General features: G+C 38.2%; 1 protein-coding gene across 2 annotated transcripts in view; it reads left to right on the top strand.

Annotated features, from left to right (window-relative positions):
* LAMA3 (laminin subunit alpha 3) overlaps positions 1-26,606 on the top strand; it is a 172,275-nt gene that overhangs the window by 92,818 nt on the left and 52,851 nt on the right. For both annotated transcript variants that reach the window (XM_089517180.1, XM_089517179.1), the window contains 10 exons: positions 1,167-1,307; positions 2,695-2,859; positions 3,574-3,675; positions 5,207-5,290; positions 7,462-7,692; positions 12,087-12,200; positions 15,585-15,694; positions 20,698-20,778; positions 22,083-22,189; positions 25,746-25,796. In XM_089517180.1, the coding sequence (XP_089373306.1) occupies positions 1,167-1,307; positions 2,695-2,859; positions 3,574-3,675; positions 5,207-5,290; positions 7,462-7,692; positions 12,087-12,200; positions 15,585-15,694; positions 20,698-20,778; positions 22,083-22,189; positions 25,746-25,796 (1,186 nt within the window). The remainder of the gene's footprint in view (positions 1-1,166; positions 1,308-2,694; positions 2,860-3,573; positions 3,676-5,206; positions 5,291-7,461; positions 7,693-12,086; positions 12,201-15,584; positions 15,695-20,697; positions 20,779-22,082; positions 22,190-25,745; positions 25,797-26,606) is intronic.

The following is a 26,606-nucleotide window of genomic DNA, read 5'->3' on the forward strand; positions in this document are numbered from 1 at the left end:
TAACCTGATTCATAGATCAATGTATATACAATTATCTACTGCCTTTCACATTTTCTCAACATTTTATAATAATTCTTAGTTCTGGAATTACATGTTTAGGAGAAAGTAATTTAGAAATATGAGCTTACAGAGAAAGGACATTTCAAAAGATTAATTTTGTGATAAATACATTTTGGGATACCTCTCTTAAGGAAATATGTTTTGAAATATGTATTTATATGGACATTTACTAGCAGACTTTTTAAAAAATGCTGATAAATGTGGAAACAAAGCAGACTAGATATGGTGTTTATTCATTTATTTTATCTCACCTTTCTCCTGGTGCAGGGCCTATTAAAGTTGAGCATGTGCATAAGAGGGAAGAGAGACAGAGTTTTCCTATCCCTAGTGCTTAGAACAGGGGTAGGCAATCTTTTTGAGCCGGGGGCCGGGTTGCTGTCCCTCAGACAACTGGGGGGGCTGAAGCCAATAAATAAATAAATAAATAAATATTTTTTTAAAAAAATTTGAATAAATAAATAAACTGGGACAAATGTAGGACAACATTTTCAAATGGTGGACACTTTTTTTAAAAAAAAGTGGAGGACACGCAAAAAAATTTGCTGATTTTTTTTAAAAATGTTAATATAAATGCATGTTTCTGAGGCGTCTATAGGCAATTGCCCCCCTTGCCCCTGCGCGCGAGAGGCCAAAGGCCCCGGCGGCAATCGGCAGCAGGACTGGGCTGGGGCCGGTCCCAAGGCCTTGCTGGGCCGCATCCGGCCCGCAGGCCACAGGTTGCCTACCCCTGGCTTAGAATCTCAAGATCAAGAATTTCACATAATGTGTGTTTTCAGTGTGAATCAGCCCAAGACTACCAACAATAAAAAAAGTATGACAGCCATCCATAAAAATGTTTGTCTGTAATGGATTTAATGTAAAAGCCATATCCATAATACTTGTGGAGCTGTTTGTTGTTTCACTAAAGAAGCACAATTTATCACAGACTTGAACTTATCTTTACAAAAGGGGAACTTTTTGTTCAAATGTCTGCTACTGTATATTTTTTAAAAAGTCCATGAAACTATTTTTATTACTAGTGAAGGTATTACAGCTGTTCTCATGTGTATATTACTGCAGGAGCTTTATGTGGAAACATTTAATGACTTCTTACAACTGACTTATAGGAGAATGTTGAAGGTTTTCAGTGTGACATGTGCCGCCCTGGATCATTTTACTTGGACTCTGCTAATCCAAAAGGTTGCACCAACTGCTTTTGTTTCGGAGCAACCAATATTTGTCAAAGTACAAATAAACACAGAATTAAGGTATGCTTTTCTGAAAACTGTTGCTTCTAAGGGTATAGTGAGAGAAAGTAACAGATGAGCTCCTATTTTGTTTGCGTTAAAACCAACTATAGGGTAGAGTAGGCCTTAATACTCTAAATATACCAGATCATGTCTCATCTTGGAGGCTAAGCAGGATCAGCCTCGGTTACTACTTGAATGGGGAACTGCCTACAAATACTAGGTGCTGTAGGCTATATTTCAGAGGACGGAACTAACAGAGCTACCCCTGAATATTTCTTACCTAAGAAAACCCTAAGAAAAATGCATGGAGTTGCAATAAATCAACAGGCGACATGCACATACACACACACACACACACATGGTGGAGCATTAAAGTTGGGCCATGACACCAAGTTGAAAACTATCTGGAGGAGGAATTTACTTTCCCTACATGCAAATAGATACTATTTTCTCACTTTATAAACTGCCCTATGCCTAAAGCTGCTATTAGTCTTGTAAAGAAAAAAATATGGCACATGTAAAAAACAACAACGATCTCATAAATTTGTTAACTACAGTTGAACTCATCTCACTAATTAGAAATTCTTACCTGATTTGTGGACTGCCATAGGCTTGATTTGATATAACTATTTAATATTATCTTTTTAGGCCCTTAGGCTGTGGAAGGTGCTTCTTAGAGGTGTTAATTTCAGACCGTTATGTCTTTGTAAGGACAATTGCACTGTTGCCCTAGTGTTCATTGGTTTTAATTCAGTCATTGGCAGATCTTTGTTTGTGGAAAGAAGATTGACTTGATTGTTTACCATAGGTAGAAGCAGAATACCTTGCATACCACTGTAATGCCCAAAGTACATGTTTAATTTGCCACAACGATCCCTGTGGTTTGACTCCTATCCATCCATACAGTTGATCAGCATTGCACATATAAATTAAAGTATAAAGCTGGAGAAATCCCTTATGTGATGTTGCTGATTCAAAAACATTTTTGCTAACCTTCCTTAATTTGGCATCCTCCAGATTCTGTGTTTTATAACTTTCATTTCCCTTACCATTAATCATGCTAACTGTCGATGATGAGAATTGCTAGCCAGTGCATCCAGAGGTCCCCAGCTTGGGAAAGCCTGTTTTGTGCTAATGATATGGATGATGGGTGATGAAGGTGGTGGCCATCATCTCAGTGATGCCAGAAACTGATCACTGTAGGCAAATAGAACAACTAGCCTGAGATGGATTAGCCTGAGGGTGCTTTGTGGTAGCATGAAAGACCAGCAGCTGTTGTTACTGATAGCAAAAAGTCAGAAAATATTCTCATATGAAGCAAGTATAAATTCCCTGCAGAAAAAGCTTTATTCAGTCACAGAAACCTTTCTTTCCATCCCCCCCCCCCCCCCCGCTTTGCTTTTAGTTTGTGGAGATGAGGAACTGGCTTCTGAGAGATATGGATAATGAAATGAATATCCCAGTAACTTTTAACCCAGGCAGCAACAGTGTTGTTGCTGATGTCCAAGAACTACCTTCCTCTGTGTGCAATTTATACTGGATGGCACCTTCATCTTACTTGGGAGACAAGGTATATTATCTTTGAAGTTTACTGTCTTTTTATTGCCCAATGTCTATGTCAGACTTCTTTCTTGTCTGAAATGTTTTTCCTTGTCTTTCTCCTAGCTCAGTGAGGTGACTTTTCTTTTCTTTTTCCCCCACCTCTCTTTTGCTACGCTACTTCTTTTATGATGCTGCCTCCTCTTGCCATCTTGTTCTTTGTCTTCAGCTCTTAGATAAGTAATGGGCAACAGTGAGGTGTAGTCCCCCAGGGAAACTTGGAGGGCTGCACCACCTGTTCTGTCCCCACAATTTTCAATTTTTTTTCAGTCCCAAGTGCCTCCCAGTGCTCCAGTGAGCATGGGGGCAACACTGCCACATTTGAAGACATTTTCTCCACAACTCCTAGGGGCATTTGAGAGCATTCTGGGGTGGACTTTTTTGTTCCCTTGTGGGACACAAAAATGGCCCTGGGGATACAATTTCCCCACCCTTGCCATATATGTATTAATATTTTCTAGATGCAAACACCCCCTTATTCCCACAAAAAGAGTTTTTGAATATGCTTAGTCAGGAATACACACCCTTTCCCCATACCTCTGTGTATTATATCTATGTGTAACCTGTTGGTAGGTTTGGAAATGTCATTGTATAGATCAAAACGTTAAGATTATAATTTTAATGCTTAGAAATGATGTCATATGCTGTTATAATCCCTTTCATTATGTCTTTAAATATGTTTCAGCTTTCTTCATATGGTGGCTACTTGACATATCAGGTTAAAACCTTTGGATTACCTAGTGAAGGCATGACCCTCCTGGAGAAAAGACCTGATGTGCAGCTGACTGTAAGTAAAGTGCTATATAACTCTGAAACCCTGTTTCTTAGTGCTAAACTGTTTTTAAGAACTTTTATGCCTTCTCCAGATTTTGTTTTCTTTCTGGGTTTCTATCTAAGGATAGGTTGGTAGTTTGTCCCGCACTTACAGGTTTCTAGTCTACTACTCATTTGATACAATCTCTGTGGAAAGAGATAAGAGACTGTTTTTTTAATCAGAAAGTACCATCCTGATGAAGAAATAAAAATAAATTTGCTAGATAAATAGTTTTAGCTCATAGGAATGTGAAAATTACATACACATTCAGGATGGTACTGTCCAGGTACTGTCTTTAGCAAAGGTTTTTGCATCATTACTATTTTTCATTTTTCTAAAACGATGCCATATTTCTGATTTCTGTGTGTGGTTGTGAAATCTGAACAAAACTGATAGAAACTAAACCAGCTCATTTAAGATGGGGTACTGGAGGAGACCTCTATGATTACCAGGGGACTGCTGAAAAGACAAATAAATGGGCCTTAGAACAAATCCATCTTGAACTCTCCCTAGAAGTCAAAATGACTAAACTCAAAGTGTTGTACTCTGGATATATCATGAAGCGACATGACTCACTAGAAAAAGAAAAAATGATTGGTAAGGTAGGAAAAGAGGAAGACTGTATTACAGGCAGATAGACTTAATCAAGGAAGCCACTGCCCTCAGTTTGCAAGACCAGAGCTGCTGACAACTTGGACCTATCCCATGTGCAGGGTCTCCATAGTCAATTTTGACTTGACAGCAATTTACAACAACAGTACAGAAATATTGCACCTGACAATTCACAGAATAAACATATAGTTACTTTATGCCTTCCTGTCATAGGAATTTCTTGGCAATATTTATTTAGGAGGATTACCCTTGCCTTCCTCTGATGCTGTAAGAGTGTGACTTGCCCATGGCTGAGCAGGAATTGAAACCGTGATCTCCAGAGCTATAGTCCAATGCTGAAACCACTACACCATGCTGTCTCTCTGACAAATGAACATACCATATATTTACATACTAGCTATAGTCCTCTTTGCTGCACTTTAATAACATTGGAAGTATTTCTAAATGTAACACTGTACTGAGAAATAATAGAGTCTCATGGAACCTTAAAAGTAAAAACATTATTATAGCATAAGCATGTATGTCCTGGAATCTGCTTAATCAGAGGTATGAAGAGAAATCTAAATTACAAGTGTATTTACACATGATAATAGTGGGGAATAATATTCATAAAAATCAGAGGAAAGTTAAATGTAGGAAGAACAGTCTATGACAAGATGATCCCCTGTGTATTGGTAGTTTCTCTTGTTTTTATAAAATAGTTTTATAAGGATTTAAAATGTGGCGGGGCATGTGTATGAATTATTGCTTCTGCTTCATTAAAAATGTTTACTTTATTAATTTCTTTGAATCAATCGCTTAGAACAAAGTGGGATATAGTTTTTAAAACAAATACATAAAAAGAAAGAAATTCTGCATGTACTGATGTTGGAATGGTAATATTTTTGTATAGGGGCAACAGATGAAACTAATTTATGTGGATCCTAACAATCCTTTGCCTGACAAACAGTATTATGGATCCATTCAGCTACTTGAGGTAAGAATTAAAAGAACTCACTAGCTCTGATATTTTCTCCTCTGCCTCTTTCTAGCACAGTTTCAAAAGCAAGATACCAGATCCTCTTGTTTTAAAGTAAATTTTCAAGGCTGCATTCCCAAATAGCAGTGAGAAAACCTAGGTGGGAGAAAAATGGAATTTGTTTATGAATACAAAGGTACAGAAGTAAGCTATAAATAGATGTTTCATGAAATTATAAATATTAACACATGTAGAGAAACTGTATTGTACATGTAAATTGTAACCTGGGATGGAAATCATTGGAATTGAAATGGAATTGAATGTATCTCCTTCAGATGTTGTTGGACTGCAGTTCCCATCAGCCCTAGCCAGAACAGATAGTGCTGAGGGATGATAGGTCTTTAGCAACATCTGCAGCACCACATTCCTTGCAGCAAAGGGAATGCTTTGATACAGGTCAAATACAGATATGGCCTTTTCCCTTGTTCAGTATATACAGTAGCTGAGGGCAGTTTCGTAATATGCAGTCTTCTCTAGTGCAGGTCCTGAAACCAGTCTTTGTTTATTACAGAAAAAAAATATATAGAAGTTTTGCCATTTGATTGAAGTGAGGGCGAACAAGTGTTTTCAAATTTCATTTGTCTGGAAGTAAAGTTTCCATGGTGGGAAACAGTTGCTGTTTGGGAGTCCACTGTAGGATTAACATTAAACAGCTTACTTTTGACCTACTTGCTTCCATTTGTTTTGCTTATATATTTAGGGAGGCACAGGAAGGTATATTATGATGCTATATTTCTCTGGTGTGCCCTCATTCATCCAAAGAAAACAAACCTTGTTGTGCTGCCCTGTACTTCTCACATTTGAGAGAAGTAATGAGCAAGTAATACTGTTGAAAGGCTGAGTTGAGCTGTGAAAATGGCATCAAAATGTGTTATTCATATTCTTATTCTTATAGTGCAGTGTTTTCTCAGAACTACTGTGCAGAGTTTACAGTTAAGTAGCTGCTTGTTTAGGGTGCATGAAAGTTAAAAGTCAAGCTGGGTTCTCGTCTGATTCATGCCTGGACTTGAAAAGGAAAGTTACTTGGAGTTACATTCCATCTTCAGTTGCACATGTGTTTGCTGATGGTTGGAGGCCATTCTAAAAAATAATAACCATGTTTTGATCTGTGAGCTCTTCTTTTGTGCTTAGATGCTAAAGCAAAGTTTATCAATAAAGTATAGATCTTGCTTCCTAGTTCCTTAGCCATGGTCTCCCAAGCGCCTTTCAAGCCATCAGTATTCTATGCAAAGTGAATTATGTTTTGGTCCTGTGGAGAATACACATAAAGAATCACACTATTCTATATTATTTTTAGTACAGTAAAAGTACAGTACAGCAAAACGTAGCACTGTACAGTATACTTTGGATCAAACATCAATCAGGAAAGAGACTGTAGTCAAGAACTCAGAAGAAGACTAGGAATCAGAAGAGCTGCTATGAAAGAACTAGAAAAGATCCTAAAAATAAAGATGTAGAACTGAGCACAAAAGTTAGAATTGTTTAAGCCATTGTATTCCCCATCACCATGTATGGATGCAAGAGCTGGACAGTGATGAAAGCAGATAAGAAGAAAATCAGTTCATTTGAGATGTGGTGCTGGAGAAGAGTGCTGAGGATAGCTAAAAAGACAAACAAATGGGTCCTTCAACATATCAAGCTGGAAATCTCCCTGGAAGCCAAGATGATTAAGCTGAGGCTGTCATACTTTGACCACATCATGAGAAGGCACGGTTCATTGGAAAAGACGATAATGCTAGGAAAGGTGGAGGGATGAAGAAAGAAAGACTGCATGCTAGGTCGCCATGAGTTGGAACAACTCGAAGGCAGTTAACATCAACAGTTCAAGGAAACGGTTGTTTGATTTTATTTTCTAATAGTAATTTAGTGAGTATCCCAAAGCCATTTTTGTTTACTAGACTAACATCCCAAGTATCAAGTAATTCAGATTTCAAGAAAGAGTTTCTAAAAAGTTTCTTCTTTTGTGGTATGATATTGCCTAAGATAGAAGCTTTTTGCATATCCCAACCAACTTTAGTTTTAAAATAGCTACAGGTATCTCTTTTTGAGTGTTGTAGTACTTCTAGACTGAGCAGATTATGAATAAGACTTCTCAAGAGCCAATTTTTTATTGCATCTCTTATGTGCAGGGGAACTTCAGACATGCAAGCAGCAATAACTTGGTATCTCGGGAGGAGCTGATGATAGTCCTGTCTAGACTAGAAGGATTACAAATCAGAGGGCTTTACTTCACAGAATCTCAGCGGTTAACCTTGGGCGAGGTTGGTCTGGAAGAGGCTACTGGTACAGGAAATGGCAATGTTGCTTATAATGTAGAGGCATGCTCCTGCCCTCCTGGATACCTAGGTGATTCATGTCAGGTAGGAAATTTTCTTTGTCTCCACACTGCATCATCCCTGAGACATTGCTCTTGAAAACAAGTATTGACTTTAGAGACATTGCTCATGAAAGCAATTATTGACTTAGCTATGGTGAAGAGAAATGATTGTTCACATTGGTTTGACTTAAAAGCATATTAAAGATGTATTTATGAACTGCATTGGCAGTTCACTTAAATATTTTACCTCCCTTCTGTATTCTGCTTTGATAAATAGTGCTCAATGTGTAGTCATTTGTGCTATTTTGTCCAATTTAGTAAATTATGTTCATCTTAATTTATTCTAGTTAGTTATTGGTGCAAATGTCCAGACAAAACAGTTATCTAAATCTCTTCTTCCAATAGTGCCTGACTACTAGCCTGACATCCATTCCACCATACAGTATGACATCCCTTCCACTGTATAGCTCTTTGTGACACCTCCCTGCCAAAAACTACCCCCTGCTTTGAGACCATCCAGAGCAGGTTTTAAGGGTGCATAGGAAACTGGAAATGGAGCTCTCGTGGTTTAACTGGTACCAGCAGAATCTACTGGTTCCTTGGCTAGTTACATCCAATGACAAAAACAAACTGACAAGTTCAAAGAAAAACAGTATAACACATTATGTTAAACTTAGCTTCTGAAGACTCATAAAGCAGAAAACATTTGTCATTGCTTCAGAGAAATACACACACACATAGCTAGGAAAGCATGCACAGAGAGGAAATATATCCACATATCCCAGGGATCACCCTTCAGTTGCCAGATCAGTAGTGCCGATCCCTTCCCCTTGCTGAAATATGTTGTTGTCAGTTTCTTCTGAAGAGTGTTTATCTGTATATTTAATATATCTTAACACAAGTTATTGAATTACAGGCATAGCCAGTAGTTCATTTGCAGAGCAATGGAAGGAAAATGTCTTAATCCTAAATTTTGAATATGAAAATCTGTGTTTAATTCGTTCCTTAGCTGTCTTACTTTTGCACCAGATGTGTGGTAAAATTCTTACTACTTGTTAAGACTATATTGGTCAAGACATCACAGAGTAGTTTGTTTATGCTATGGAATTATTATAAATGTCATAAAGTTCAATGCATTATTCCTTAATTGTCAGCTGGCCAGACAATCTGAAATTTAAAATACAATAACTTTATTATTTGTACGGAACTTAATTTTGACAGGTCCATTGGGAATTAGAAAAGTTCCCTTACTACATGTGCCATTTTTTTCCTATGAAAGGTCCAAAACCCTGTCATGCCTTACTTCTGATCATGTCATTTATTGGATATCATTTCATTGATTATCATTAAGACTTCTTTCTAATTGCTTCAAATTGATGTGCACAGTTGCCCATTTCATTCTCATGTTACAATCATACTATTAGACATTATTTAATGTCATTTGAAAAAATATTTGAAGGGGATATTTTAAACAGTCTTCATTATTTGAAATGTTCAATTGATCAGCATGTTGAGGCCTGTATTTGGTATAGGAATCAAACTCTTCCTGTTCCTTCCCTGCTTACCAAACACAACAACATGCCACTTTGGTGTGGTCTTTTCTTTCTTTACCTAGCCTGATAAAAATATGTAGCCCAAAGGAAGATACAGAACTACTTAGTCAAGTACCCCACACACCCTACATGTTTCCACAGAATTACTCAGCCTATGATTTACAATTCTTTTTTTTTCTACAGTTCTAATCGTCTAGTACTGTCTGACTGTGTTAGGCAAAGAAAAAGTGATGATTGCCACACCTTAATTCAGATATACGTTCATTTGCTGGAATTGCAAAGTGGTTCATTAACCTCAGAAGCTGCTGTGTGTTGCACAACTTGACTCATGTATAAAGTTTAAAGGAGGGGCATATCACAGCACAGACTTAGTCAGAAGCAGAACAATCACAGGTAGCATAAGAAAAGGGGCTGTGTAGTGAAAAGAGTGATATGAACAGCAAAGCCTAAAGCTAAGCAAAATGACGGCCGGAATGCAGAGACCAAGCAGCCTCGGATTGCTGATGTTGTGCATTGGCCTGAGGCACAGTTTAGGATATGCTACACAAGAGAGGATAGCATTTCCTCATTTTCAGGGCCAAGGGCAACAGCAACAAATTCACTGGGATTTTAAACCAAAACAGGTAACATGCATTCTTTTTCTTCCCTTCCTCCCATTTTACTTTTTAAAATCTTGACATAAAAGTGCACAGTGCTGCATTTTGAGTGAAAACAGTAAATCAAAACCTGATCTCTTTGTCCATTTGACTAGATTTCCTATTAGAAAATTTACGCTTCTTGTAAAACTTTGTTACTATTCTGTGTATGAAGTATTCACATTTAGCAGTTAGCCAGATAGCTTCCCAACAAGTATAAGAAGTCAGTATATATGTTAACTATATGTTTCTCTTTAGGTTGACTTTCCAAACACAAAATATAATACTCTTTAAGTTAATTTTTCTTGCTCTGAAATATTGAATGTATGATTAACATTATTCAAAAGGATGGGGAGTAAATATTTTTTTCAGTCTGTATGGCAAAGTGGGCAAGTAATTGCATTTGTCAAAAGTTAAGATGTGTACTCACTGTCCTACATAAAAGTGTTATCTGTATAGGAAATCTTATTTTCTTTCAAAGCCTAGGAGGAAAATTATGTTTGAGCATGTAGCAAAATTAATGTTTATTCTAGAACAACACTGAAAAACTTCACTGTGGCAACTTACTTGAAACTGATCAATTATGTTAATTTATCCCCAAAGTCCTTTTAATTGTTGTTTTGCTTGGATTGTCAGTAACACTAATTTGGTATGCTAGTCTGAGACCATTTGGGTCAGGGGGCAGAGCTGTGCTGAGGTACCATCTGGCAATTGCAAAACCATTGTGTAAGGAAGTACTGGATATCTCCCTATGTTTCATCAGAAAAAAAATTGTTATGCTAGCATAATCCTCTGTTTGCTGTTGTTTGTTGTTAGCTGCCTTTGAGTCAACTTTGACTCATGGTGGTCCAGTGAATGAGATCCCCATGACCCCCTATTTTCAGCCTCTCTGCTTAGGTCCTGCAGGTTCAGGCCCATGCCCTCTTTGATTGAGTCTAGCCGTCTGGCATAAAGTCTTCCTTCCTTTCTTCTGCCTTCTACATTTCCTAGCATTATTGTCTTTTCTAATGAGTCATGCTTTCTCATGATGTAGCCAAAGTATGACAGCCTCAATTTAGTCATCTTGGCTTCCTATGGAGAGTTCAGACTTGATCTGTTCTGGGACCCAATCCCTTGTTACATTAGCATAAAGCCAGAAGAGAATTTGAGCTCATGTCTCCCAGGTCAATGTCTGATTCAAAGTATTAAAAGGGCCACAGTTTACTATCTGAGGGCAGCATTCTTTTATTTGACAACCATCTCTGTATCTTTGCTTAAAAAATATGATTCTGCTCCCCATATCATTTTTCCTTGACTTTGATCTGGAAGAAAGAAGAGCAGCGTTGTTTCTTAAATGCTTCTAGCCAATGAACATTCTTTTCGTGCTTGTCTTGTCTTTGGGACAAGCCTGTACGTACAAATTGTGCTTCATATTAAAGAATGCTTCTCATTGCCTAAACATCACTTCACATATCCCCAGGTCAGGAAATCAGGATGAGTTAGGAGAGGTGACATCACAGCAAGTATTTTAGAAAATTAAACTATAAATTAATGTAGATGTCAGGTAAACCATAATGGACAAACCATGTTCTGTAGAAAGAATTTACTAACTGGAATGTAAAAGATATATTTTCAAAATATTCTGCATGGCATATGAAATGCATCCCATCTGATAATTCATCTTGGGTTTAGGGTTAAGAGAATCCTTCTCGACAGATTTGGGAGTCTTGATACATAGAGATATTTTCAACTATTTAAGAAGTTATTTGACTTTGGAAACAGCTGACATAATCCATTTTCAGATGCTCATATCCTGTTTTAGTAATCCGAGATGTAAAACAGGGTTTTTGACCCCTTTATGATAATCTCTTCAGGCAGGGGATCTAACAAGCTGGGTAGGTTTCCTGGATCATCTGGACCCAGAAACTATAGTGGCTGACTTTAAAACAAGTCAGGATATTAAGCCATGGTTTCAAATTGATTTAATATCTTGGCTTTTCTGAAGTTGTTTACCATAGCTTCCTGGTTTGGATGAAATGAAAACTGAAATATGGAAGACGTTTTGGTTTGTTTGTCACATGAAGGGAGGGGTAAACCCCCTATAACACCCCAAAAGCTAAACTGTTGGTATCCAAACATGACCTATTGTGTAATATGTATGTGAAGATTTAGCAGTTCAGTTCTTCTGCCTGAAAATCTTACTAGGCAGTTAATTTTAAAACATGAAAAGTTACAATTATTTCATCTCCACCATTTTTCGTGTGCATTAGGAATGCAGCCCTGGATTTTATCGTGAGAACAAAGGTCTACTGACAGGACGGTGTGTTCCTTGCAGTTGTAATGGAAATGCAAATAGATGTATCGATGGTTCTGGAATTTGCATTGTAAGTAATACAAATTTCTTATTTGTATTTCAGAAATTATTGAAACTTTTCTCGATTCTTAATTACTAACTTGTGAAATGTGTGCTGCTCTTGCTTCAACTGAGCAGACTGATAGATTGCAGACCTGTGATTTGCTGTTGATTTCTTCTATTAATAAAACAGACAAAATTTAGACTTTCAAATGCTTTTAGACTACAGCATCCTATCAGCCCTAGGTAGCACAGTCAATGATGAAGGAGTTATAGTCCAATAACATCTGGGAGATGGCACATTTTGCCCATCACTGCTGTAATGGTTTCCTTATCTGTAGTAAAGGGGGGGGGGACTTTGTGCATGCAATGCCATTCAGTACAGCTGTATATGTAGGGCTTCATTGGTACTGAAATACATAGATTCTACAGTGGGCCCTTGGTATCCTCTGAGTTTTGGTTCCAATATTCCTCATGGATACTAAAACCAATGGATGCTCAAGTCCCATTAAATAAAATGGCATAGTAAAATGGTGTTTCTTATATAAAATGGCAAACTCAAGGTTTGATTTTTGGAATTTATATATATTTATAATATTTTCAAACTATGGATAGTTGAACCCATGGATAAAAAAATCCATGGATATGGAGGGCCAACTGTATAAACTTGTTCAGTTTTGTACATGCATAAATGTGGTCCCGTAAGTAGTAATCCCACAACTTACAGTACAGTGCCAATCCATAGATTTTGGTATCCAAAGCAGAGGAATAGATAGCATCCCCAACAAACATGCATAGTTTCCAAAACAAGTGAGATATGGCACAAGGTAGGAAATCCCCATCCCCGCCAGAAAAATACAGTAACAGATTGGTGCCCTTTGCTACTTAAAATTCAAGGTGAATCCCCTTCACTTTATATGATGTCAGGACCACTATGGATAGAGCAATATCTTCCAGAGGATTAGCCTTATTAATCTTTTGCTACAAAACCAAAAAAAGCACACCAATATCCTGAAGACAGCTGAACCTAACAAGATATTAGTCCACAAAGATTGTCAACAGCAATATATGAAGCTATCTTCTGTAGCCATGCTGGTATATGCATTCTGCAGTATTTACTCTTTTTAAAGAGTAAAGAGAGACAGATCTGTTGAAAGTCTGTACACACGATCAGCTGACCATACCTAAGCTTAGAATCTTTATATCCTGTGTGCAGCTGGTTTGCTGCTTGCTTTGCCTGAGGAAGCAAACATGCCAGGAAGAGTTTGGGTTAGCTATAGTTTCATGTTATGTCTGAAATGTGAAATTATAGTTAATGACTTCAGAACAAGCCAGGAACATGGTGCATGTTCTGGATACTTTAATTTATAAAGCCAAGGTATGAAAGCATCACCAGTGAATCTGTCTCTTTCATAATATGTTATTTTGTATTTAAAACCATAATTACTATAGTTAACCACTAAACTGCCTATAAAAATGTAATCTGCAGCTATTTCCTCAAAGTTCCCATCCAAATATGAGCACTGATTGAAAATGTAAAGGATCCTTCAATAACAGTTCTGGGGGATCATTGTCTTATATTACATTTCACTACCTTTGCCTCAATAGTTTATTCTGAAAATATATCCCTCAGATCTGTTCCCTTTCATTCTTTTTCTCAAGTAAATATATACACTGCCAGATTTATTCTATGGTTTCTGGCCTCTCTCCCACCCCGTTTATTTTATCATGCTTATTCATAATGGACTTGTTTTGCTTGCACTGCATTCCTAGATGTTATACAATACTTTCCCTTGACTTGAGTTTTGACAAACCCTTTTAGGATAAATATAGGAGCTGGAAGCTAAATCAGCATGTTCCAGGGGATGTATGAATCATGAGGCATTTTGATTGGAGACACAGGACAGGCCATAACAAGAAAGCACATAGGCAGAAAGATCAAGAGCAGGATAGTTTACATCATGCCAAGAGGAGAGTTTTGTAAATGTTCACCTTTTTATCCCTATTCCTACCAGCTCAATCACCAAATAAACTGTTTTATAGTTAGTATTATATATACATTTCTACAGATCTAATACAGCTTGCATTCTGTTTGTCCCTGTAGTTTCACTGGTTCCTTTCTATTTACAATTGTAACATTAAAAACGAGTGTTTACTGAATTCTGTTCTTTGTCTCTTGATATCTGGGTGAATATCTTGGTGGCAGGTGGATAATCTAATGAGCTTGAGTAGCTATGCCAGTACTTTGAATAGTAAGTAGCATAAGTAGACACTTATGGAACTCTATGTGCATATCATATGGCACAGAATAACGTTATACATTTATATAGTGGCTAAAGCATTTGATGTCTAAAACAATGGAGCATGGCCAAAAAATATATCAGCACTGAATGTCATACCTGGAGAAGCCAGCATGGTGTAGCGAAATTCCAATGTTATGAAAAGGGCAAACAGGTGCTATAGGTCTGCTCATACAGTGTTCCTAGGCCATATGTGGGCATGCCATACGCAGCTTTAACTTTCTATGGAAGCTTAAGCCGTGGGAGGCATAATGGCGTGCACGCCCATGCCACACGCACAACACCACAGGCAGGAGTGCTCCTCCATTAAAACAAATGGGGTTTGAGTGTACATGTTTTTCCTCAGACTCGGGGGTGGGGGCAGAACGAGGAGGGCCCACTGTATATGGTGCCATATATGACAATGCCATGGACTTTACCCTTTTTTGTTAAACCTTTGGCATGTTATGAAAGAGAAGGGGTATAAATGCTCATCACTGTTGGCACCTTGGGACTAGCCTGAAACTTCCCATGCTGTTGTGAGAGCACAAGCGTTGTCCTTGAGATGATGCTGCAACTGGTCTATCTTATGCCAGGGCACTAGGGAACTGAAACTTTTCCAGAAAATCCAAGAAAATGTAAGCCTGTTTGAAGTAAAGGGCTGAAGTAAGTTGCCTACTCTGTTGTAGAAATAATGATGTTAATTATGAACACTATCATTAGTAATGAATGCAAATTTCATGAGGGAGGAAAGCAAGCAACACTTCTGTCCAGGAGTACCCTAATTCTGAAACTCTCAAATGGTGCCAGGAATGTTAGGATATTTTAACAACCACACTTTTGTAATGAGTTTAACAATTAAAAAAAAAGTGGTGATTGTTAAAATATCCTAACATTCCTGGCATCATTTGAGGGGTGGGGGGAAGGCCAATAAATCAACTTCTCTTTAGCTTTGAGACAGAGGTCAGAGTCCAGTTTCTTTGTTCTGTCTAGGGAGGAAATGTTTGAATGCCCTAGAGCAGATCCATTCTAATTTTTTCCTTCTGATAACAACAACAACAACAAATCTAAGAACAGTTGTTGTTAATTTCCTGGTTTTTATATATATATATATATATGTTTTTGTTTTTCTTAAGAACTGTCAGCATAATACTGCTGGTGAGAAGTGTGAGCATTGCAAAGAAGGTTACTTTGGTGATGCCAGTCAAGGAAATTGCAGGGTGTGTCGCTGCCCTTATACAAACAGGTAATGTGTGGGGGTAAGGAATGGAAAAAGTGTTTTTATTGTGCTTGGCACACAGTTGCCTTGATTAAGGTTTCAGGGTATTATGGGCATAAAAGCTATGTTTGCTAAGTACTGTTCCTTTTTTAAATGAGTGAGGCTTTCATGGACATGTTTCTGTTATTCCTTGCATCATGTGTAAGAAGAGCTATAAAACTGAGAGTTTCTCTTGCCAGCATTTTTTGCAAGCTACAGATCCCCATGTGCTCACTTAGCATACTTTGGGCTGAGTGAATGAGCTCTTCTTGAGGGCAGCCCATGCTTTCATCTCCTAATGGTAGTGTGAGGCAGACTCTTGCATAGACCACAGGCCAGTGGTGGCTCCTCTACTCTAAAATAGCTTCAAAGTATGATAATGATAATGATGATGGCAACCCATCATCATTTCAATTCGTCCCCCAGTTTGAGTGGCTCCTGGCCCTGTGGGCTCTGAGCTCCTGGGAGGTACCGACAAAAAAAGTAAGATTTTCAAGTTTTAATCAGATTTAATGGATAGGAATCACTCTCACTATATATATGCTCAGGTGGAGAGTACTACAGTGGACCCTTGTTATATGCTGGGATTTGGTTCCAAGATCCCCCATGGATAACAAAATCTGTGGATGCTCAGGTCCCATTAAATATAATGAAATAGTAAAATGGTGTCCCTTATAAAAATGGAAAATCAAGGTTACTTTTTTTGAACATTTTCAAACCGTGGATGCTTGAATCCATGTGTAAAAAATCCATGTATAAGAAGGGCCAACTGTAACAAGAATTTAGTCAAAATGAGGCTATTGAAGAAGGGAGATCTCAGCATGTTCAGGAAAATCCCAAAGTTTCCAAAATCCTTTAAAAATCACAAAGAGGGCAAAATCCCAACAAAACAGTGTTAGTTGTCATAGGATGTTGATTGTTACCTGGTGAAAACTGAAAAACTGGATGGAAGTACAGAATGGTATGGCCTTGTGGAGGAGAATATGGGTGGCTGGACTCCTCCAGGTAGAAAGAAGGAATATGGCACAACACTTTGTTATAGTTCCCCTTTGCAATTTGCTTGCATATGCCATTGCTTGCATATGCTATTCTGCCAATAACTGTGGGTAAGTTGTTGGCACTTGTGGACAAGAAATTATGAAACAAGGGAGCAGAGTTATTGAATCTTGTTAAAAATGGTCTTCCATTTGAACCGCTTTGTAACATATATATTAGTGTGTATCCTAAAAACAACATGCCTAGTCATTTAATAGAATTTAAGAAGCTATTACTTGGGTCATGGATGAGACAGACTATTTGGCCTCCTTGAAGTGCTACAGTTCAGTCAAAAGTGTATAAGAAAGACAATCAGTAAAAACATAGAGAACAGAAGACAAGATAATTTGTATGTCCAGATAGGGTATAGATCAGTATATGATGATGTATTTTCATTACCTGGGTCTATAAAGGATTGCAGAGGATCTGAACCTTTGCACCTGAACTTGATGGATGGTATTTGGGATCATCTGAAACAGAGAACCTCTGTAGTATTTAAATATGGAATATTTGAAGGCTCGGAGCCTCACAAAGCTTTTGCCATGTACAGAAGCTGAGTTCAAGAGCCTTAAGAGAATTTCTCTGGTTGACAATATATCACCAGTTGGATGATGGATGTGTTAAAGCCAATAATACTTGAAGGAATCATTATACATCTGCAGCTGTTTCTTGGACCTGTGTGGACACAGCCACACAACTTAAATTCCTTCAGCTTTCCAAAAGTAGAGAGTTCCTGGTTTGTTTGTTTGTTTGTTTGTTTGTTTGTTTTGGGGGGGATAAATCACAGAGGACCTTTAATAGAATATGATCTGAAATATATTAATGATAAAAATTAAAGGCTGAATTAGTTGACATATAGGGAACTAGTGTTCAAATTTCCTGATTTTTAAAAATAATTTAAAAGCAGTTGCATTATATCAGGCTCAGAACACTGGGGGAAGGGAGGGCAGAAAAGAAAGAAAGAAAGAAAGAAAGAAAGAAAGAAAGAAGCTTGGAAAGGGGATTTAGACTGGGTAAGTAGCATAGGAAACTTATACCCCACTCTTTAGAAATGCTCTTAGAGCGGCTTACAAAATTGTTAATTAGACAGTTCCCTGTTAATTAGACAAAAGGCGAAGGGAATTGCAATGGGGAAAATGATCGGAATTGACCACAAATCTCCAACTTCTTCTCTAGTTTGGTCCTAAAAACCACTATTGGTAGCTCAGGTCTTGCTTTGACTCAAATGGAAATAGTCTGGAAGCCAAGCCTTATGAGGAATGGCATAGGGAGCTGGATATGTTCGGCTTGGAGGAAAAAAAGACCAAGAAGTTGGCATGATAGCTATCCTTAAACAGCTGAAGGGATATCATGTAGAAGATGGAGTCAACTTGTTTTCTGATGCTCCAGAAACTAGAATATTAGCCAATAGATTCAAATTATGAGAAAATAGATCATATCTAAACATTAGGGAGGATCTTTTCTACTGTAAGTTGTTTGTCAATGAAATAGATTGCCTTGGAAAGGTGGTGGTCTTCGGAGGTCTTCAAACAGAGGTTGGGAAGACGTCTTTCAGGAATGCTTTAGTTGTGTATTCCTGCAAGACAGGGAATTGAACGAGATGGCCCCTATGGTCTTACATTTCTAAGATTTTATTAACTAGATCAACTAAAATGTTTAATTATACACCCCAGTGCTTCCATAACCATCAACACTCAGTGTTATTAATAAGAGGTCATCTGCAGCCTGTAAGAAATTTTTCATAAATTTCCACTTGTATGTACTCGGGCGCATTAGAAACATAATACATGATGAAGGAAAATAATAGATGAAGATATTTTCAAGAGAGGGAGCCTCTTAGGATGTAGCCACACTGGTGGTGTAGTGGTTAAGTGCCAGTACTGCAGCCACTCATGCACAAACCACAAGGTTGTGAATTCAATTCCAGCCAGGGGCTCAGGGTAGACTCAGCCTGGTATTCTTCTGAGGTCACTAAAATGAGTACCCAGCTTGTTGGGGGCAATTAGCTTACACATTGTAAACTGCTTAGAGAATGCTTAAGTGCACTGATGAGCAGTATAGAAATGTAGTTGCTAATTGCTATTGCTAGAATTATCACAGTTTGATACAACTTTGACTGCAGTCAGAGGTGTCACTAGGAGGTGCAGTGTGTGTGGACCACAACTGGTGATACCTGAGAAGAGGGGTGACACCCAATAGGGCCCTTCTCCCACTATGCAGGGGAGTGATGCTGCTTCTGATGCCCACCCCTTCTCTGCTGCCTTGGCTTTCTTGGCTGAATCCACCAGAGCTATCCAAGCCATCAGGGAAGGAGAGGTGAGCATGCATGCTCCTGCCTCTCCCACCTTCCCCAGTGCCTTGGCTGGCTCATCTGAGCAAACCAAAGCATCGGGAAAGGAGGTCACCACAGGCAGCTGGGGGCGGCAATACAGGCCACTGCTGCTGGCACCTGCACCAGGTGACACCAGCATTAGGAACATCACTGATTCTGTCCTATAAAATCCTCATACTTGTAGTTCAGTGACATGCCTTCCTCTGAATTATAGCCCTATAGAAGTAGAGCTTTCTGGCAAGAATTCTGAGCACCCCTTGCCAAACTACAAATCTCAGGATTCCATAGGATAGAGCCATGGCCATGTTAAAACCGAGCTTTTTAGCCAAGCATACCCCACCTGATATTAATACCCCCCCTGATATGAATGACATGTCCCTGTCTGTGTATGATCCTTGCCTTGTTATTGTATGATGCTATAGTAAATTGTTCTTCTGTTCCCATGCATCATAGACCAACTTGTCATTGCAACAGGAACTTTTGATGTGGAGTGAGATCCCTAGCTTTCCCCACCCCTTAATGCTTTGAGTCGTCTGTACCAGCATTAGGAAACATGCATATGCAGTGGGTAAGATCCAGGATAGAGGATACCAGCCCAGGCAGTGGTGAAAGATGGTGATAGTTGCAATCCAGCATCATCTGAAGGGCCACACATCCCCCATTTCTTGTCTAGCAAATCAATGGCTAGTAGTCATTATTGCACTACACTTCTAAAATGTTGCTAATCCACTTTTACTACTCTGGCTGCTTCCCATTGTTTCTGGGATTTGCAGTTTAAGGAGGAGCATTTAGAATATTCAGCCAGAGAGCTCTTAGGCCTCGCTGAACTACAGACTCCAAAATGCAACATGATGCAGTCAGAGCAGTTAAAGTGGACTAGCAATGTTTTAAGAGTGTAGTGTGATAATCTACTGAATCTCACTCTAATGAGTCAGGCTATAATCCTGATATAAATGACTGCCTCAGTTACTCTGTTATGAAGACATTATTTTGTGCATTGTTCAGAACAGTGAGCATTATTATTGTCAACTGTAATTCACCAAATATAAATTCTTAAATTCTATAGACCTTCAAGGAAAAAGAGCAAATGTGTATTCTCATTCTGTAATAACCCATCAGTTGATGCAGTTTTCATTCCCGTGATTCATATTGAAAAGTTTGGTTGTTTGCTTTGTTTTCAAGAGTGAATTGTACTTTGAAAGCTAGCATTGCATTTAAAGTGCACTACAAAAATAAGGAGAGCAATATAAGAGCAAAAATAGTTGCAGTTTGTCTTTTTCTCACATATTTGTGGTATCATTATATTTTTTATTCTGACAGAAATATTTGTAACACAACATATACCATAGATATTTTTAAATGAAAATACAGTCCTCCCTTGGTTCTCGTGGACTTTGGACTCGGGTCCCTTGCTTATGCACAAGGGATGAACGGAGGGAGAAAGAATAGGGTGTGTGCCTGTGCATATATTCAAGCCAGTGGGGATGGAATATAAGTGAAACTCCGTTTTCGCGAGGGGTTATGCAACAGATCCCCCATGAAAAAGGAGGGGCAGCTGTGTTTCAAAATATGCCTTGAGAGGTATAAAATACTTTCTTGTTTGTTATTTTCTTTCCTTGTGTAGCTTTGCTTCTGGCTGTGTGGAAAATGATGGAGATATTCAGTGCTTTTGTAAAGAAGGCTATACTGGGGTGCATTGTGAAAGGTACGTGACTGGTTTCATTGCTGATCTGCTATGTAGAAAGTTCAAGCAAATCTTATGCATGAAAAACAAATACCACCTTGCAAAACGTTGTGTATTCTATTTGCATGACATATTCACATTGTTGGGCTGCCATCCAAGGGGCTTGAGGGACTTGAAAAGACAAACAGAGCATTCTGTGAGCACAAGCTGCTGCCTTTGATTCAGAGTGTCAGAATGCCTCCTGTATTCCAATGGGATTCTGTGCACCACTTGCCTTTTGACTTTGACATGAATAGTGCATTGCATAGTGTACCTGTCATGCACTAAAACTCCTGCATACATGCTTAAATCTTTTTATTTGATCAGTAATGTGAAGTGTGGATGCAGTCCAAAGAAAGCTGATTTGTGCTCCAATTCTGTTGATTTGAAAACTACTTTAATTATTTTTATCTTTCTCTGCTTTGACTTCTGTCTGGGTATAGAGTGTGTAGACATGCACAAACAAGAAAATATATACAGTATAGTGTATATACATTAAGAGGAAAGTTTGTGTACACTTTGAGGAAAAGAATTGTCTGTATTAAATTGAAGTCTGGATGGAATCATCAATTTGTCAACTGATAAAACAGAGACCAGAGATGAAAAGGGGTGGCTTCTGGTTTAGATGGAGCAGACAAATTGCTAAAATTTTGCAATTGATATAATCCCATTTTAATGTGGTTTTCTCTTAATTCAGATTTTTGGAAACATTATTTCTGTAAAGATAATGTTTCCAAAGATCTGTATCCTGAATTAGTATTTAGACAATGAGGAAAAGCAATGAGGACATAACATGTCATACTCTGGCTCGATCAACTTGTTCTCTGTCCCAGAGAACTGCTGCAAAAAAGGGATTAAAGTCCACTTTTTCAGTCAGCAATTTGAGATCACTTTCCTCCAAAATCTGGCATGCAGAATGTTTGGACTTTCAGATGTATCTGAACTACAGTTTGTATCTCCCGTTACCAATATCAGTGCTAGCTAAGGCTGATAGGAGTTGAAGTCCATAAACATTTGGAGCCTTGGGCATTTTCCATTTCTAGATGGTTGGGAAGAATTTGATGATTCTGGATTGTTCATTTTGCATTTAACCCTGAATTTAGTAAAATACTTCTTGGGACAAGCATTTCATTTGTCAAAACAGGCAATTATAACCTGAATCCAATAAAATAGCTTTATTTGTTAGATTTTATGCAAACCTTTAAACCAGGAGAAGCAATTTCAATGTCTGTTAATCTGTATTCATTATCAATTATTTTTATCTATGTATTGATTCATTGTTATAGCTGTGCTCCTGGTTATTTTGGAAATCCACTGAAATATGGAGGATTTTGTCAGAAATGTAATTGCCTTGACAATGGTCAGCTAATGAACTGTGATCGCCTGACTGGAGGTATGTAAATTTATGTTAGATATTTCTTGATAGCATACTGTATTTCACTGAACACACACACACACAAAAGGAATCCATATCAGAAGGACACCTGTTTGAGTACAGGCTACTAGAAAGCTTCTGGTATTACTGAAAATAATGCTTCCCCTTGAGTAAGCAATAAGTAATAAAATTAACTAGCAATAGCAAGTACATTTCTATACCACTTATCAGTGAACTAGCTCTCCCTAAGTGGTTTGCATTGTGTAAACCAATTGCCCCCAACAAGCTGGGTACTCATTTTACAGACCTATGAAAGGATGGACAGCTGAGTGGATGCTGGAGCCCTTGTGGCTGTGAGTGGCTGCAATACCAGCATTTAACCACTACACCACCAGGACTCCTGGTGAGTATAAATTAGGGCAGTATGTTCTGCAATGTTTGCAGTTGCTCCATAGTTATGTAGCTATAGGCAATATAAATTTCACATGTAGTTTCAAACAGATTCTGGCTGTACAGTAGTCTAACATTTAAACATGTTTAGGATTAGTCAAACAATAGCCTTACTTTTAATATGTTGTTTAAAATATGGCTTGCCCTTAAGCAAAGGGTGCTGTATTGTTTTAAGCTGTTTAAACAGCTGTTTTAATTTTGTTTTTAAACTGTTTTAATTGTTTTTGTCTTTTTAGTACATTTTATAATTTTAAAGTGTAGCTTTATGTCATTTCAATATTTTAACTAGTTGAACTCCATTTTAATGTTCACTTTTTTCAGGTTTTTAGCTTTATTGATCTTTTTAAAATTGTAAGAAGCCTTGTGTCCCAGTTTTGGGAGAAAGACAGAATATAAATAAATGTAATATAATAACCAGACATGTCCTCACTCAGCTGTCCATCCTGAAACAGGAGCTGTTAAAAGGAACAGGAGAGAAACAAATTAAAAGTGTGAAGGCAACCCAGACTATTTGGTCAGGTGCTGTTCATGGCTTAAGCAAAAAAATATGAATAATGCAAACCACAGCTTATTGTGATGTTGAATATACACATTATGGTGGTGTTTCCCCAAGACTTTTTGGCAGGACAGGTTTCTGTCGGATGCACAGTCAACTACAGCAGTCCAACTTTCTCTGTATTATGGAGCTTGTCCTCTACAAAGAAGTCACGTGTTGAGCACATACATGGATATATGAAAGGACAAACTTTCCATCCCCTATAATAAGGGAAACCTGGCAACTTTGTCAGGTGGATAGCTGTCACAGACTGAGCATTAGACATATGTCAAAGATTAATCAAGAGTTTATACACGGAGTCAGAGCTGAGGGATGAGGCTAAGCCAAAACACTCCATAACCAAGAAGACTGTATAGCTCAGGGAAAGTTTGAACCAGCCATTAAATCCTTCCTGTACAGAGGAATACAATGGCCAGTCCAGAACCCAAGAACAGGTGCATATATTCCAACTTCTATTCCTGGCAGCTTTTGATGTATACCCAAAGAGAATCTGATTCATATGGATTCATCATGGTGCTTTCTTGCTCAAAAGTAATATTAATTTTTTCCTAGTTTCCATTATGCAATACCTCCTTTACCAGAATGGAAAACTTTAATTTTGGCGAGAAAGTAACATTTTAAAATACTTTCTTCAGAATATAGTCATCAATAAACTGCTGCTCTCCATTTGAAATTTGTCAGAACAAGTTATGTCTTGACTCAGAATTCACTGTAATTTACAAATTTAAAATGCTGTTTCCAGCCATTAATTTCTCCCTATCAGCTATGATTAGAAGTGCAGTTACTTTAGCAAACTATGATGTCACTGTGGTGTTCCACTAAAGCGTTGAAGCCTTTAATTGCATCATCTTATGGGCTATAGTGAAAATCATATTTAATTGGCACTCCTCTTGAATGTATCATTAAACATATCTAGGGGGTGTTGGATCTGTGAAGGTTAGTGGTTAAAAATATCTGATTACATATATCCTTAGCCAATCCCCCCCTTTCCCCTACAGTTGGGGCTTTGTACTTGTTCTTCTTCTTTTTTTTTTTTTAGCCTGAGTAGTTGATTTTGCTTCCCCCTCAGCAGCAGATAGAGAACTGATTTTCAGGACTTTAAAATTAGCACTCGGTAGATGCTCCATAAAGAGTCTTAAATTCCACATAGCTTAGGTTTATTGCATATAAAATAATCAGCTTACTTTGGTTGTAATACAGAATCAATTTGGTCAACCAAGGATATAAAGCAAGTCATGGAATACAAGACTGAGGCACATTTTGTGTTTGGTTTGAGTAGCTAAGTAGTCTCTGCAATCAACTGGACCAGTCTAAGCCTTCAGATGCAGGAACTCATATGTTCAGCCACAGCATGGGTCCTTCAGATACCAGCATCCCACTTTATGAAATTGTATTGATATGAAAGGAAAATGTGGCATACATTTTCATCCTCCTCCAAGTAATGTTTTCCATAATCCTCCCAGTGAGCATTAACAATGAATATGGGAAGAAATCATTCTGCAGTGGTTCTGGACACTGCAAGAGATAATGTTGGAAGGTCATTCTGGAAGATGCCCTCTGTGTGAAGAAGATAACAACATCCTTCTCCATTGATCTAATATTTTAGTTCTCAGCTGTTCGTGTAGTCCACTGCTTTTCCATACAGGTGTGGGATAAGTGTAGAGCTTTCAAAATCCAATTATTAATTATTAAATAGGAACCTAACTGTTCCATGTTCCATTATAGGAAAGGTTTGGTCTATTTTTTCCATTGCAGAATTTTCAGGACCTGTTTGCACTGTCATCACAGGATTATAAGCCTTACATTCAGTGATAACTGTCAGCTTGTCTGCTTGATGAAGAACTAAATTACAGTTGAGCTTAGTTAAATGGCAGTTGGGGGGCTTTTCACTTACCTCCCTGGGTAAGTGATTCTATGAATAATAGCAGGGCTATGGCTCCTTTAGAGTAGATCTTTAGAGAAGATTTCTGAAGGTTTCACTCAGGCTAGTGATCAAAATACAGAGTGTTTTTTCTTTGTGTCAGCAGGATTAGTGGCCCTGGTGGCGCAGTGGTTAAATGCCTGTACTGCAGCCATTCACTCAAAACCACAAGGTTGTGAGTTCAAGACCAGCAAAAGGGCCCAAGCTCGACTCAGGCTTGCATCCTTCCGAGGTCGCTAAAATGAGTACCCAGACTGTTGGGGGCAAATTAGCTTACTTGCTAATTAGCTTACTTGTTGTTCACCGCTATGATCTTTGGAATAGCGGTATATAAATAAAACAAATTATTATTATTAATTATTAGTTACCTAACAAGTACCAGTTTACAACAACCTTGAGAAAACCAATGGATAGTGTAAACATGCATCTGATGTAAAGCATTATTAATGTGTGGAGAGCCTGAGAGCTTATCTTTTAACATACCTAGAAATGTGTTAAGAGTTACTTTTGGTTTTCAGTAAGCGTAGAGGACATTGATTCCATCAAAATAGTCACTTTTCCAATGACCTTTTAAGAATCTTGTACATGTGATCTGTGTTCTATCATTTAATTCTTATCTGGCTCTTTCCCCCACCTCTAATTTCCAGAATGTATAAATCAAGAACCAAAAGACATAGATCCTCATGAAGACTGTGATTGTAAGTAATAATGCTTGACCAGTCTGAATGGTTGCTTTCAGAGTTCCATTTAAAAGTCCTAATTAGTTTGTTTATTTTTAATGGAAGATTAGAAAAGTCAACAATACTGTCATTCCTGATTTACTAGGACCATGGTTTGTGACTGATCGTAGTAGGTGGGAACACAGTTGGCACCATCCTCCCCAGAGTCAGTGTTTCCTTTCCCTTTCCAGAAGCCTATGTGATTTTCATAGGCTCTGGTCAGGGGTGAGAAATTTAACAAGTTGCATGTTGGCAGGTCAGCTAGTGGAAAGGTTCAGATGGTCGAATTTAGGCTTCTCTCCAGTCCACTTCCTTGGTATTTAAGCCAGCCTCTTCTGCTCCCTTTCTCAGTTTGCTTGGTAGCATTTTTCCAACCTATCCTCCCTTATCCCTGGTGTATTAAATGAGTTAATATCTTTTTCATTAACTTGTAGTATTTGTCACAACTTTGTGTGGTTTTAGCATGGAGTCTTGATCTAGTGTGGTGGAGGCAGGGTCTACATGCCTGTCAGACCTGATGGGTGGGTCCCCTTAAGGGATAAGTAGGTAGGTGGGTCATGTCCAGCTTGGGTCAAGTGACATCCCCCCTCCCATGTGGCATGGAAATCATACAGTAGTTTCCAGCCATGTTGATTCTTGCGTTCAGCCTCCACCACACTAGATCAAGACTCCATGCTAAAACCACACAAAGTTGTGACAAATACTACAAGTTAATGAAAAGGAGGATAGGTTGGGGAAAAGTCAGAACACTACATACATTGTCGTTTTTGCGTGCCTTCAAGTTCTTTC

The sequence above is a fragment of the Sceloporus occidentalis genome, unplaced genomic scaffold (genome assembly GCF_023333645.1).
Source record: "Sceloporus occidentalis isolate IW3139 unplaced genomic scaffold, rSceOcc1.0.p SCAF_3, whole genome shotgun sequence".
In the NCBI taxonomy this organism is placed as follows: Eukaryota; Metazoa; Chordata; class Lepidosauria; order Squamata; family Phrynosomatidae; genus Sceloporus; species Sceloporus occidentalis.